The 16,197-nt window shown below is 44.4% G+C and overlaps 1 protein-coding gene across 1 annotated transcript in view; it reads right to left on the bottom strand.

Moving 5' to 3' along the window:
• The window catches only part of CNTNAP2 (contactin associated protein 2), a 1,020,100-nt gene that overhangs the window by 38,774 nt on the left and 965,129 nt on the right, over positions 1-16,197 (bottom strand). The window contains exon 21 of the mRNA XM_083468764.1: positions 15,302-15,395. Coding sequence (XP_083324890.1) covers positions 15,302-15,395 — 94 coding nt within the window. The remainder of the gene's footprint in view (positions 1-15,301; positions 15,396-16,197) is intronic.

The raw sequence follows: 16,197 nt of genomic DNA, 5'->3' as shown, positions 1-16,197 counted from the left end.
CAAGTTTATGTATTTCCTGAAATAAGAGTTTGCTGAATTACAAAATTAATTTAAAGGTAGAATTAACGGCTGCAGGAGACCTATAACCATTTCAGGAGCGGGGGAGAAAACACTTCGGTAGAAAAAGAATTGAAATTGCCCTGAGAAAGCCCACGATTTTCCTTCAGGAAATCAAAGTTTCACACATTGCTAAAAGTCAATTACACAGAGTAGATTCAGACAGGGTCGGCCTGCTGTTTTTAATGAGGGTTGCAGATGCAGCGGCATCACAGGACTCAACAAGTGTGGGGTTGTGTTCTGACTGACCTAGATACACACAAGCAGCGCACAAGGAGAACGACACACAGCTTCCTCTGAGCTCTAGGAGCTTGTGCAAGAACACGTGGAGAGCCCTGCTGGGTCAGGTCAAAGGCGCATCTGAGGCAGCCTCCGCTTTCCACATTGGCCACCCAGATGCCTCTGGCAAGTCAGACAGCAGGACCGGAGGACCAGAGCCTTCTCCTCCCTTGGGGTTCCCAAGAAGCAACTGGAATACCAAGGCAGGCTCCTGAGTCGGTAGACGTGGAACACAGCATCCTGCACAGAGGTGCATTCGCCGGAACAAGGATCCTGGCAGTAAAATAGAAATATGGACAAGCCTTTTTTGGAGAAGTTTGCAAAAGTCTTTAATGCAGATCTCCAAGTATCTGTGTGAATGGAAGAAAAGGCTGGAAAATAGCCCCCCCCCCCCCGATTTCTATACCACTTGGAGGGCTGCCTCAATGCTTTTATCAATATTTTATCGGTAGCATAATTGGCATGCAGTGAACATAAAATGAGAATTTAATTTAGCAATAATTGGCTACTTCTGTTGATTTGGAGTTTCTGAGAGTCTCTTGGTAAGAAGAGAAATGCTAGGTCTTGGCATGATAGATTTGCTTCCTGCCTCTCTGAGCCCTTTATTTTGCTCTGGTTGGATGCTTTACTGCTTTCTGAAGAAATGCATTAAGTGCAGAAGAGAACAAAGGAGTAATCAGAATGGAAATCCAGAGACGAAGCCATGTTCCTCTGCTGCAGCAAAAACAACATAATGGTTCAGATTTCTCAGGGCACAATTTATTGTAGCATGAACTTTCATGAGCCTTCAAGGTAGTCGAAGCTGAAATGCTCACCACCCCAGTCCTTAAGAAACCACCTCCCTCGACAACAAATACTTCCATGTTTATGAATATTTATTATCAAGTTTTTAGTTACTAATGTATGTAAACATGTAATGTGTTGATTCCCAAATTGTGGAGAGGTGCTGGTGGAGAAGGAAATACAGTGGTACCTCAGATGCTTCAGGTTACAGACTCCGTTAACCCAGAAATAGTACCTCGGGTTAAGAACTTGGCTTCAGGATGAGAACAGAAATCGCATGGTGGAAGCAGGAGGCCCCATTAGCTAAAGTGGTGCTTCAGGTTAAGAACAGTTTCCGGTTAAGAACGGACCTCCAGAATGAATTAAGTTCTTAACCCGAGGTACCGCTGTATTGGGTACCATCTGAGCTTTGTGTTTGCCAGGGCCATAATCTCATTGGTAGCCAGGGCCATCTTTAGCATATGCGCCGCCAGGGTACAAAGAGCCACCCAATGCCCCCAAATTTAGTTTAGCCGCCCCCATTTTTTTATGACCATCTCAAAGTTGTTGGGGGGAGGAAAATTGCCTGTAACGACGCAGCGGAGATAGCTGCTTTTGCTTCCTGACTCATCAGAAATATTTGACGCTACAGAGTAACAGAGCGACAGAGGAGGGGGGCAATGTCTTTTGCTCCATTGCTTTTCACTGCCGCCAATACATTTGGTGCCCACCAGAATTCGGTGCCCAGGTGTACCACACCCCTTGCACCCCCAGGTAAAGACGGCCCTGTGGGGAGCATTGCTAGGTGTATGCAAGGCGTGCCCAGGCATACCGCCATGTTTCAAAAACAACAATTTGTCCCAACGTGGCTCCCCACACACTGAGTATATCCTACCCTCAAGGGAAAGCCAGGTGACGCATGTCATGTGTAGTTTAGTCTGACTCCAAGAGAGGCACCACTACAGAGAAAGTGAGCGCCTCTTAAAATCTTGGGAGCTGAGTCTGGGACCAATTGTGGCTTCCAGGGCACATAGGAGAGTGACCAGGTTGTTTCTAAATGTGGAACTGGGCAAATCAGTGGTTTACGATGCTAATCTTTCTCTTCCTTGCCATTAACAAACATAGGGCTTAATAAGCCCTCCAGAACTTTTGTGATGTGTTTCTGCATGCAAATGGCAAATGGCACCCTGTGCCATGAGATGTTTGAGACAAGTGCTGCCAAAGAGAAGCTTGAAGGGGGAAATGTTGATGCTTATTATTTTTATTACCCTCCTGGCATATTAATAAGTTGTTCTCCTCTTCTCCCTAGGCATAATAAAAAGCTCCTTGCTGGCAACTGTTCTGTTTGATATTGATGGCTCTGTCTGAGCAACAAACATTGTGGCTTTAGGGACCTCCATTTCCCAGCACTCTTTCAGACCTTCCTGAGGTTCTGCCTTTATTGGCTGATACAGAAAATATAGAGTCCTTTGTCTTTAACAATATTTAGCTGCCCTTTCTACCTCACCTCATCTTGAAGACTTGTGGTATGCATAGGGGTTTAAATCAATATATTGCAAATAGGTAAAAATATGAATAAACAGTGACCCGAGACCCCCGCCTTCAAGGCTGAATTAACTCTGGCTACAAACCCATGGAGTTGTGGAACCCCTGTTCCACTGGGACTACTGGGTCACAGCCCTCCAAATGAGGGCTATTTTTAACACCCTACCCTGCCAGTCATCATCATCATCATCATCATCATCATCATCATCTCAGAGTAACACACTCTTTTCTGTCCCACACATTTTTTATACTTCCATTTAAACTGAGTGATGCTTCTGGAGACATTTCTGTAAATCTCTTCTCAGCCAATCCATTTCCTGCATCATGCCACCAATCCTAATCAAAAAGTAGGGCTATGGCAAAGAGCTCCTTCCCATTTTTCTCTAGGTAGAAAAACATGTGGCAGACATTTGAATATTCCGACAGCCAGCTTTCCAGACCCTGCTGGGCAGATTCCCACTCCCTCTGTCGCTAGGAGGGCAATTCAGGGGCTTGAGGAGCACTGCTGCACCAGAGGATAGCCCATCTGAATAATACACCGGTTCTGAGCATGCCCTGAGTTGTTTCCTTGAAGGCCAGATCTTCTAAAAGCTTGTAGCATGTTCTGGTAACCAGAGAAGCAACAGGATGTGTCTTCTACTTTGAGGATCTTTTGATATTTGGGCTAGTACTGTATTAGTTTTTTGACCTTGCTAGAGAGAAATAGCACGGATGCAGTGGGAGTTTCTTTCTATAATAAATATCTAGTTTTTACTTAATCTTTCTGCATTTATGACTTGAGTTGGGAGGGGAAATGATGGGTGGCTTGTGTAGTTGTTGCAACAAAGTCTGTATTAACCATTTCCCTGCATTCATTCATTAAAAGACAGGCGACCTTGGGGTCCCTTCCAACTCTGCAATTATATGAAAAGCTGCTGCTGCTGCTGCTGCTGCTGGATGGAGCACAGCAGGCTGATCCGAGCCACATGCAATTCCAAAGTATTTTGCAGGGCATTTCCAGAAAAGGCATGTGGGTCTGCTTCCAACAAGCTCCCCTCCTAGCTTAAAGTTCAGAATATTTTGCAGGATTTATTCCTTGCAAGCACAGAACAGCCATTGTGTGGCCCCTGTAAAAGTGCCAGTTCTGCAGACTGAAGCAATTGACTAGGCATATGTGGGGCAAGACAATTCCCAAGGTAGACTGGTCCCAATCTGTTAAGGGCTTTATACACTAACGGGAGCACTCTAAATCTGGCCTGGTGACAACTTGGCAGCCAGTGCAAATCTCTGAGCAGAGGTGTAATATGCCGACATGGTCTCACTTCTGCCAGCAACCATGCTGCAGGAATCTTCACTAACTGCAAAGAAAGCCCCATACAGAGGGCACAGCAGTGCCTGGACTACCATGGTCAATCTACCCTGGTCCAGGAATGGCCGCAGCTGGACAGCTGAAAGTGGCAAAAGCTGCTTGAAGCCATCCTTGGGCCTCCAGGGACAATGCTGGATCCAGAAGCACCGCAGACAGTGAATCTGCTCCTTCGGCAGGAAAGCGGCAACAATGGGCCATTTCTTCAATGTGGTGGGAACCAGGCACCCACAGCACCTTTGTCTGGCTGGGATCCAGGCTCGGCTTGTTTCCCCTCATCCAGCCTATCCCTGCATCCAGGCTGGATTCAGCTGCTGTGGAAAATACACCTGTGTCATCAAGGCTCAAGATGGCACCTCACCCAAAGCTCTTGCTCTCAGCAGCTTCATATAGATATTAAATAGTACTGGGGATAAAATGGGGCCTTGTGGCAGCCTCCCCCTAGGTACTCCCTGGACATGGTCACATAAGGTAGGTTCCAAAGCCCTGTAGCTTCCTCCTACCTTTGGTGAAAGGTTGCCAAGGCTGGCTTAGTCCCATGGGTCTAGAGAATCTGTGTCATTCCAGAATGCCTGCATTGGTCCCAGCACTGTGGTATTTACAACCACCTGGTAGGTAGTTCAAATCTCATACTCCCTCCCCTATAGACAGATTTATCAAAGTAGTTTCTCCTGAGAGTTTCCTTTTTGAATAATGGGGAGAAAATCTGTTTGTTGATGGATGGCAATAAATACAATACAGCAGTACCTCAGGTTACATATGCTTCAGGTTACATACGCTTCAGGTTACAGACTCCGCTAACCCAGAAATAGTACCTCGGGTTAAGAACTTGGCTTCAGGATGAGAACAGAAATCGCACGGTGGAAGCAGGAGGCCCCATTAGCTAAAATGGTGCTTCAGGTTAAGAACAGTTTCAGGTTAAGAACAGACCTCCAGAACGAATTAAGTTCTTAACCCGAGGTACCACTGTACAGATAAGGCTTATGCATTCACCTTAGCAGCTCAAAGGATCAGGGAGAATTTCATTGTACAACATGGGGTCTTGTGGGCTGGGACCACCTGTGCTAAAGTATACTTCTATACTGTTTGTATTGTTGTGATGACCAACGGTTTCTAACAAATAAATTTGACTGACCTAACCGAAGGGTCCAGGGCCAGTTTCTTTAGGAGTGGCTGTCCCACTGTCTCTTTCAAGGTGAGAGGGGCCAGTCCCTCGTGCAATGAATCATTAACAGTGCTGTGGACCCAACCAACAACCCCCTCTGCTAGATTTTGTGAACCAAGTGATGTGGCTCAAGAGGACATGCAGTTGGGCAAATAGCCACAAGTACCTTGTCCACAAGAGGGACGCGGGTGGCGCTGTGGGTAAAACCTCAGTGCCTAGGACTTGCCGATCGTATGGTCGGCGGTTCGAATCCCCGCAGCGGGGTGAGCTCCCGTCATTCGGTCCCAGCTCCTGCCCACCTAGCAGTTTGAAAGCACTCTTAAGTGCAAGTAGATAAATAGGGACCGCTTTATAGCGGGAAGGTAAACGGCGTTTCCGTGCGCTGCGCTGGTGCTGGCTCGCCAGCTGCAGCTTCGTCACGCTGGCCACGTGACCCGGAAGTGTCTTCGGACGGCGCCGGCTCACGGCCTCTAGAGTGAGATGAGCACGCAACCCCAGAGTCGGACACGTACAGGCAGGGGTACCTTTACCTTTACCTTGTCCACATCAGGCTGCGTAAATTGACAATGATCCCATGACACAACCCAGATTTTGGCACTGGGTACTTCAGTTAGAACTGCAAAAACAGCAGAATCAAAGTCACTCTGAAGTACGAGACTTTATCCTCAAAATGTGCAGATGGTTGATCACAGTGGGTCCTTGAAAGCTCCAGAGATCCCTCTCCCTGATGGGAAACGCTGTCTCTTTGACTGAGCATCAGAGGACGCATCAGAGGACGCACAGGTAAGTGGCTTGCACTTAGGGGCCATGTTGTGTGAAGGAACACAAATTGCACCCAGCGAGGGATTCACACTCACTCCTAGGTCTCTGGCTGAGTGAAATAGCAAGTGGGATCATCTGTCTTGGGGTTGTTGGGTTTTTTTTGCTGGTCACCCACTTTTTTTTTTTACTGAGTGCATATAGTTGAATCCGTGTAAGTTAATGTGCATATTCTGTGGCTCCACCAAACGAAAAAGCTTGAACCTGGTACAGTAATCAATTGTTGGCAAGTTCAGATCCCACAGACAGTAGTATCCTGGCAGCAGTTTCCCCTACAAACAGCCTAGCTACTCCATTCTGCATTAGCTGTAGCCTCTCCACCAAGCCCAAGGGTAGCTCTGCATACAGTGCATTGCAGTAGTACAACCCTGAGGTTGCTCCTACAGAGACAACTGTGGTCAAGCTACCCTGATCCACAAATGACTATAGTTGCCTTACCAGCCAAAGTGGGTAAATGGCACTCCGAGTGACTGAGAACCCCTGTGCCCCCCTCCAGCGACAGAGCTAGATCCAGGAGTACTCCCTGACTACACCTCTGCTCCTACAGTGCAACTCCCTGCAGAGAACTGACTGGTCTTCCAGTCCAGAATCTGCTCACACCCAGAGCTTTTGTCTTTCCGTGATTCACTTGGTTTATCAGACTGGTCCAGGACCTGTACAACCATTTTGAATAAAATGTTACAGAGTTCAGCATATTGATGGCACCTCACTCCAGATATCCTAATGATCACTCTCAGTGGCTTCATATAGATGTTCAGTAGCACTGGAGACAATCTAGTGCCCTGCACTAGGGGGCTGAGAAACATTTGCCAAATGATATCTTCTGGAATCGTCCAGGGAGAAACTATTGGAAGTCCTGCAGAACAGTGCCCCTGATCCCCATCTCCCACAGATGGTCCAAGGGATTGTTGGTATCCAGAGATGATGAGAGATCGAGTAGGAGCATCATGGTCACACTCCAGCGTCACTCTCCCAATGAAGGTCCTCCATCAGGTTGACCAAGGCTGTTTCAGTCCTGAATCCAGCTACAAATGCACACGGAGATACAGTTAAGTTAAACTGCTCACCTGCATAAGTGCATTGTTCCTTTAAAAATCAGGATATTCTTGCTGCATACTCTATGTAAATGAACACTTTTTCAAGTTTTGATCTTTACCCTTTAATTAGTTTGCACTGAATATGCATGTAAATTGTGGGAAGGTAAAATCTCTTCATTCCATATTGATGGTTCTGCTGCTGTGCTCAGTGCCCTTGAATTTATTTTCAGGGAATTACAGGGTGAGTCCTTTAAAACAATAGTAAAGAAGGTAAAATACCTGGGGGTGAACATGACATCTAAGAATGTAAATCTTTTTAAAGATAACTATGAGAAATGCTGGTCAGAGGTGAAAAAAGATTCAGAAATTTGGACGAACTTGAAGCTTTCCTTGCTGGGTCAAATTGCTGTTATTAAGATGAATGTATTGCCGAGGATGTTATTTTTATTCCAATCATTGCAAATTATTGATAAGATGGACTGTTTCAAGAAGTGGCAAAGAGACATATCTAGATTTGTCTGGCAGGGCAAAAAGCCCAGAATAAAATTTAAAATTCTAACTGATGCTAAAGACAGAGGGGGGTTTGCCCTGCCGGACTTAAAACTTTATTATGAGTCAGCTGCTTTTTGCTGGCTGAAGGAATGGCTGCTTCTTGAGAACACTGATGCTTTGGACCTTGAAGGGTATGATAATGTATTTGGGTGGCATGCATATCTCTGGTATGGCAAGGTTAAAGCACATAAGGCATTTAGAAACCATATTGTCAGAAAAGCACTGTTTAATGTCTGGATAAGCTATAAAGACTTTTTGGAGAGTAAAACCCCAAGGTGGCTATCGCCTATGGAGGCGAAGGCCTTGAAAAAACTCAATATGGAAGCTAATTGGCCAAAATACTGGGAAATTCTAGAACAGCAAGGTGATAAATTGAAACTGCAGAGTTATGAAAAACTTAAAGAGAAGGTGCGAGACTGGTTACACTATTTTCAAATAAGAGAGGTTTATAACTTGGATAAAAAAACTTGGTTTCCAGGTGGAAAAATCAAAGTTGGAAACAGAATTGCTAGAACCCAATGTAAAGACACTTTCGAGAATGTACAATCTGCTGTTGAAATGGAATACTGAGGAAGAAACAGTAAAATCGGCAATGATAAAATGGGCACAAGACCTAGGCCATAACATTATGTTTGCTGACTGGGAGAAGTTGTGGACCACCGGAATTAAATTTACGGCACAAGACCTAGGCCATAACATTATGTTTGCTGACTGGGAGAAGTTGTGGACCACCGGAATTAAATTTACGGCATGTAATGCCTTAAGAGAGAATATTATGAAAATGATGTATAGGTGGTACATGACCCCAGTCAAGCTTGCAAAAATATATCATTTGCCTGATAACAAATGTTGGAAATGCAAAGAGACCGAAGGTACATTCTTTCACCTTTGGTAGACGTGCCCAAGGATCAAGGCCTTCTGGAAGATGATATATAATGAATTGAAAAAGGTACTTAAATGTACTTTCCTGAAGAAACCAGAGGCCTTCCTCCTGGGCATAGTGGACCAATCGGTGTTAAAGAAGGATAGAACTTTTTTTATGTATGCCACAGCAGCAGCAAGAATTCTCATCGCAAAGCATTGGAAGACACAAGACCTACCCACCTTGGAAGATTGGCAGATGCAACTAATAGACTATATGGAGATGGCAGAAATGACTGGCAGAATCCGAGACCAGGGAGAGGAGACGGTGGAGGAAGATTGGAAAAAATTTAAAACATATTTGCAGAAATATTGTAAAATTTTTGAATGTTAAGGATATTGAAATGAACCACAGGGGCTTTTAGCAACAAAGTAAAAATTTAAGATTGGATTAACAATAGATAAACTAATAGAATATGAATTTGCTGAATAAATTTCTAAAAAGGGAAGCAAGAACGGGAGATGTGAGGAAGTCGGGAAAATAAGGTAACTGAAGATGAGAAATTAAGAAAGAGGGAATTTTTGTTTTTTGTCATTATTTGTGTTTTTATCTTTTTTTCCCTTTAATGTGCTTAATGTTTGTATTCTTGTATTGTATTGTTTTTTGTGACTTTGTACCTTTTTTGTCTTTGTATTCTTTTTATTGTGAAAACTGAATAAAATATTTATAAAAAATAAATAAATCAGGATATTCTTGCTGCATACTCTATGTAAATGAACACTTTTTCAAGTTTTGATCTTTACCCTTTAATTAGTTTGCACTGAATATGCATGTAAATTGTGGGAAGGTAAAATCTCTTCATTCCATATTGATGGTTCTGCTGCTGTGCTCAGTGCCCTTGGATTTATTTTCAGGGAATTACAGGGTGAGTCCTTTAAAAGAGGCCCCGTGGATACAGATACACCCACCCTGTACAAGAGGAGGCCTTTCAGTGGGGAAGCAGAATGGAGCTAAAGAAAACCTTGAGCTTCTATTTGTAATGCATCATGGAAACGTTGAAAAGCACGACTGATCATGACTGGCACCATACATGATAGTTCACGTGGAAAATCACAAACTAAACAACTCAGTGTGTAGGTTTACAAAAACTCATTTACAACAACGTACAGCGTTTCAACAACTTCTAATTCATTTAATCTTAAATAATGTATACAATGCCAAGATAATAATGACTTGAGCAACTCAGTATCTCAAAGCCAAGCAATCCAAATATTTCTGAAAAAGTCCATGAGGGAAACTATGTGTAGACTTGCGCTGCTGCAGTCTCAACAGAACTCCGACTATGAGATATTTGGATTTCAGTCTCTGTTTCATGAATCGTAAACCTACACACAGAGTTGTTTACTTTGTGATTTCTCTCTCTGAATTCCTTGGGTGTATCGTGGTTCAAGTGGAAAGGCAGTATACTGGAGGCATGCAAGGAAGCGGCAGTTTTGCACAGCCCATGCAATTTTTGTCTCAGGCCCTTATCAGCCACAGACTCTTTTGTCTTGCATCCTCCCACCATAATCTGTTCAGCAGAAGCAAAAAAACGGTGATGCCTACAAAGGCTTTTTCAAAAGAAGTAAGAACTCTTTGACAGTGAGCAGGAACTGAATGGGGAGAGAAGGCTCTTAGCTGAGCCATGTCAGTAGTGACGTGATTTAGATAATGGTTTGAAAAATACTAAAAGTCTACCTTCAAAGAACTGGCTGAGGAGTTCAAATCAATATGCTCCTTCTAGTCTTTAGTCTCCACTACGTAGAGTTTTCTGCCTACTTGGGTTCCACTTTCTTTAGCTACCCTGTTTCGGGGGCAGAATCCTTAGATGCTCTCTTCCTCCCTGTGCCCTCCCCACAAACACAACATGCAGGGCCCTCCTTGCCTCGAGTACAGCAAGGTTTTTTTTAGCCCTCTCTTTCATTTGTGCCTTCTTACCACAGCCCCATGTTTCCGTGGCTCTTTGCAACAGAAAAAGTGTTTACAAACTAATGAAGAAGAAAAAGCAAGGGGTCGGGCTAAACCACGTAAAGACAGCTGGGGAAGGCAGTGATTCTGAGAGCTTCTTAATGGACAAAAAGGAGAAAGACAAACATTCCCAGGACAATTGCAGACCCAGGCGAAAGAAAGGACATTTGTTGCACTTTGGCAAAGCAGCACAGGTAGAAAGGCATCACAAATGATGAGCTGTAGTTGAAGGGTCTGACTGTGTCATGTCCACCTGCCTGTTTTTCACTGCATGGCTCAGCTTCCTTCTCAAGGAAGGGCTTTGTTAAAGTATCCTGCAACAATGCCTCCTCTGCTACTTCAAATAGTCCTCTTTTCTCTGCCACTGGAAAGGAAAATGAGACCTCTTTAACATGTTAAATGGTGCTCCCACAAGCAACTCTGCAGAAATGACAACAAAACGATAGTTTGGCCAACAAAACTGTCTGTGTTTAGTGCAGAGAGGAGGAATTCTAATATTCCAACAGACACTGGGAATACAGAAGATATCCGGCACAGCTTTCTATGCCTCTCAACAAAATGCCAGTCCTGTATTTCCCTTGGCAAAAAATGGCAGCATCACCAGAATTCATCAGAATTTAGAAGCAGAAAATCAGATCTGGCTTACAACATAATCAATATACAAATTTAAAATAGCTAGGACCAATTATTTCCAGTGGCGATGGGCACACCAACAATACCATGGTAACACAACAATACAAGACATACGCAGAGCAATCCACGCTGTGCTGGACAAACCTCTGCCTAAATCTTAACACAGCAGGAGTGAAAAGAGCTTCCCTGTAAGTGTGGATCCTATTCCTATGCATGTCTCCTGGGGCTCAGAGGGACTTACTCCAAAGTAGGTGTGCCTAGGATGCCAGCCTCTATATTATTACAAAGTGATCAGTTCAGTTGTAGTCGGTTATTACATTAATATTCTACCTTTCCTCCAAGAAACACAGACCCTGCTTTTCAACTTTTATTTTCACAATAACCCTCTGGGGTAGGTTAGTTCAAAGGATGGTGACCGGTCCAAGGTCGGGGGGGGGGGGCTTCATGGCTGAGTGGGGATTTGAAGCCTGGTCTCCCATGACCTAGGCTGATATTCTCACCACTATACTGCACTGCCCCTCATATACTTATTTAGTTAAGAAAACGTCCCACAGAGGAGGCAGGCTGCTGTATCCACAGCACTGATGCATTCTGTGACCAATCACATCCTTTGCTGGGGGCCAGTAATTCTGCTGCTATCTCGCATGCAGCCGTGGTTTATGGCTTACGGCTCATGGGATGTCGGGGCAGGGTAAGCCATGAGCGTAATGTTATGACAAACCATAGCTTAGCTCACAGCAGTGTAGAAGCAGCAGGATCAGAGGATTGTCTCTCCTGGAAGAAGCACACGGGCTCATTTGTGCCAAGCTGTGGTTCGGCTTAGAATTGCATGCAAATTAGGCCGTTGCGTTTACAACAGTCCATTTCCAATGAAATGATTTAAAAGGGGTGTGTGTGTGTGTGTGTGTGTGTGTGTGTAGGAAAGAGTGAGTGAGTGAGAGAAATTAAATTTGCACATCCGAAGGTCTTTATAAGTGTCAATCACACAATCAAACAATCCTTCTAGTTTCGTGGAACTTGATGGAACAGCTTGCTAATATAAACCTGGGACTGTGGAACTGGGGGAAAGGTCAACATACTGATCTGGGGGAAGTATATCTGAATTACTTCCTCTATGTCTCTCCATATAGATTGTTTTATGTTTCCTAGTTCCCCAAACAATAGGAGGCTTTAGAAGCAGACATTTACTGTTGGGGGACTATATTGCAAGCAGATTGTTTAGATCCAAATTTTCTGTGTATGCATTTGACAGGTCAGCGTTCACACAGCTTTAGTTTTGTCAGTGACTGATATTCATTCCTCCACTTTTCGCCTCCCTCAGTGAGTGAGACTTGAAGGAATACAGCCTCAAGTCTTTTGTGGTTTTTGTTGTCTCCCCCATTCACTCATTCAAAGCCCTCACTGCCCTTTTCCTGTTCTGTGAATGCATTCAGGTATCTCTGCATCTTTAAAAAAACAAAATTTCGCCCAGGAAGTGGGCAAGAGAAATGCTACCAGTCTTAGTTATAACATTTCACAATGGACAAAATGGAGACTGCTGCTTTTGGGGGGTAGGCTGGGTGGGCTATCCATTTCAATGTGGGTTTAAAAAACATTTAGAGTGATAGATAGATATGATAGAGAGATCTATCTGTATTTCAGATGTGTGCCAAATGCAGGTGTCCTTGACCTGCTCTGGAGGAGGGTAGGACTCGAACCCGTGGCTTCAAGCTGCAAGAAAGGAGATTCCAACTAAACATTTGGAAAAACTATCTGACAGTAAGAGCTGCTTGGCAGTGGAACAGACTCCCACGAGAGGTGGCAGAGTCATGCTTTTCCTTTAAAAAAAACAACAGTCATGGGTTGGGGCATAAATTGGTCCATATAGTTTTCCTTAATGAAAATCCTCTCAAAGCTATTTGCCTATCACTGAACCTTCCTCCCCAAGCACCACAGCTGAAAATACCTTCAAGAACCCCTTTCAGCTGCTCAAAAAAAAGATAATGTGAAAAAAACCCAAGAAATACAGTCAACAACTTCCAACATCTCATCAACTTGGGTTTTCTCAGTGCTATTTTTCTAGAAAAAGAGGTGCTGGAACTCACCATGAACGCCTCCCTTCTTCTCTTAGAATGGCAATGGTGCCCACCTGAGAGGTGCCGGAACTGAGTTCCTGTGAGTTCAGGCCTTAGAAAGCCCTGGGATCTCTGTAAATATATTAAATTTGCTGGTGGCAGGGAAGGCCTATGGCAAGGATTGCTGTCTCCCTCTCCAGTTTCTCCAAAGGTTTCATTAAACCTCTGGAAGTGTCTTTCAAAATGGCAGCTTATGGAGACAGCTCAGTATCTTTGCAGCCACATAATCTTTCATGCACAATAGAAAGCTAAGTCATAAATAAACTGAGTTGCTTTGTGTTTGTGTGCGTGGCTGGGTAGAGTGATTCATACAAACCTACTTAGAATACTGGATGAATGTAGCAAAAGTCTATGAACTATGAGGAATACTCTTGTCACGGCTGAGGGAGAAAGGAAACAGGAGACAGGAGGTGGCAAGAAAGGGTGCGGAGTGTTCCTTGCCAGCTGCATGCTAGAATGGCATTTTCCCCAGACTCCCACAGGCACGAACACTGAGCACTGCTAAGCAACCAGAGATGCCCTTCAAGCCCAAAGAAAGGAAAGCCAGTCTGGTGGGTGCTATAAGGGATGATGGATTGGACTTGGGGAAATGCCCTTCTCTCTCTCTCTTACCAGGGGCATAGGACCCCCCCCCCAGTCCCCGCCAGGCTACACCACTCTATATTACTGCTGGGTTCCTGTACAGTAGGGCTTGACACAGTGGGGCAGGGGAGCGCATCCTTGCTTCTTGCACAGCTCCCACAAGGTGTAGAACAGGGTGGGGGGAACTCCCACTCTGCACAGGCAAACCCACCTGTCATCCACCTGGCAGCATGATGAAGCTTGTGAACTGCCCTGAGATCTTGTGGTGGAGGGGGTTATGTAAATCAATCAAACAAACAAAAGCAAGCAAGCAAGCAAGCTGCCTGGCAGTGAGCAAGACACTTTGAAGATATGCTTTGAGGCACACCTTTAAAGAGACTTGCTGTAGCCCCCAATCAGTCTTGGGAGTCTCTGCAGAAAAGGAGATCCCCTAAACAGAAAGGGGTTTGGATTTCAAGCGCTTCCTCCAGCACTTTGCATCCAAGTTGCTGGCTGTGCTGGTGCAACTAAGGCCAGCTGATTGTTGGCGACAAAGCCATCGCTGGCCATCAGCTGGTCAGCAGTGCTTGCAAGTCAACACTTCAAAGCACCTCTAGCAAATGCACACAGGCACCCGTAAAGTGTATCTTACAAGGCCCAGGACTATATTGTGAAGTGAGGGAGTTCCATTCATGGCAATTGCAGACTCTCAGCCTCCAGGTCTTGGCACGGAGTGATGACTTCATTGCACCAGTGACCCAACCGCAATACATTTTCTATCTACTTCAGAGGCTGGATGGTGCCATGTCTAGTTAGATACAGAACTGCAAAGGGCTCTTCCCTGCCAGTGTCCAAACCCTGATATTTACTGTGGATACAAGTCTGCTGTTACAGCTACCTGCTTGCAACTCTTTGACTGTGCCACTCCTGATCTCCGCCCATTAACTTTGTGCTGCGAACTGCCCTGTGATCTTCGGAGGAAGGGTCATATACAAATTTATTAAATTATAGTAATTAATAAATAAGCACATGAACAGCAGAATCCCTCAGATGCTCCAATGCCAGCCTCCAGCCCTGGGCACCTGGATGTTTCACTCACCTGCCTTTTAGTTAAAATAAAAAAATTCCTTCCAGTAGCACCTTAAAGACCAACTAAGTTAGTTCTTGGTATGAGCTTTCGTGTGCATGCACACTTCTTCAGATACACGTGTATCTGAAGAAGTGTGCATGCACACGAAAGCTCATACCAAGAACTAACTTAGTTGGTCTTTAAGTTGCTACTGGAAGGAATTTTTTTATTTTGACTATGGCAGACCAACACGGCTACCTATCTGTAACTGCCTTTTAGTTGTTTGACTGCATAACACTATAATCCCAACAGAGCAGTCGCTTCAAGTTAATGAAGGGTCTGCAATAAATTGATAGAACAAAGCAGCCACAATTTTTTAAAAATGCCATTTAATCATAATCTGGGCCTTATAACTGTATAGGCTTAACCCTCTGATTAAACCTTACAGCCATAAGCAAACCAAGAAACAAAAGCTCTTAAAAACAGATCCTTACCTATTACTTTTCCTAGGAAAAGTGACTTCAGTGAGTGGAACTGGAGGCTTGATGCTGCTGGCAGGGTGTAGGTGACGGCAGGGTAGAGGTCCAGCTGGAGAAAGACAAAAGCAAAGAAGCCAGGCTTTGAGAAGGCTGCCACCCAGCCGGGTCTTCCTGGAGGAGGTTACCCTCACTAAGCCGACACTTCTGCTTGGGGCTGCTGGCTTCACCCTGGTAAGCAGGACATTCCAGCAGCAGCAGCAGCAGCAGCCGTGAGAGCCAGGGTCAAGCCTCAGTGGGGAAGAGAAATAGCCAAAACATGGTGCTGCTATCAGTCTCCCGTCCACTCCCGTTCACAGGCTCACGTCCTTTGGTTTGCTGAATTGTCTGTTTTAGAAATGAAGGACATTTATCCTTTTATGTTTATCTATCAGATTTCTGTTCAGGGTTGAACACATTGTAAAGTGAGACAATTCATATTTCATGTAATAAAATCAAATAGCAAAGCACCAAACTCTGTTATTGTTGAAAAACCAGATTTCAGATTTTGAGTTTCAATTCAAATTACACACCCAATTCTGACTTTTGTCTACAAACAAAACCAGAACTCCAAACACATTTTGAGATCATTTGCTCATGTCAGAATCTGACATACTTGAATACATGAAATCTGCTGAATTCTGAATTATGATTACTTTCATCATTAATTTCTTAATTAATTAAGAGTACAACAATTGAAAATAATAGAGCAGAAGGAATACATCTATTAATAGCCAAGGTCTGGCACAGTGTTGTCACTCAAACCTAGTGCTATGAGTTTGGGGGCAGGAATGTTGGACCCCTCTAACCCCGGGATCCAGCAAGGGTTAAAAGATGGGAGGGGTATAAATAATAAAGTTGTTGTTGTTGTTGTT

The sequence above is a fragment of the Podarcis liolepis genome (genome assembly GCF_965112155.1).
Source record: "Podarcis liolepis genome assembly, chromosome: 12".
Taxonomy (NCBI): domain Eukaryota; kingdom Metazoa; phylum Chordata; class Lepidosauria; order Squamata; family Lacertidae; genus Podarcis; species Podarcis liolepis.
Note: the sequence above shows the minus strand (reverse complement) of the source record. Positions and strands in the feature narration are given on the sequence as shown.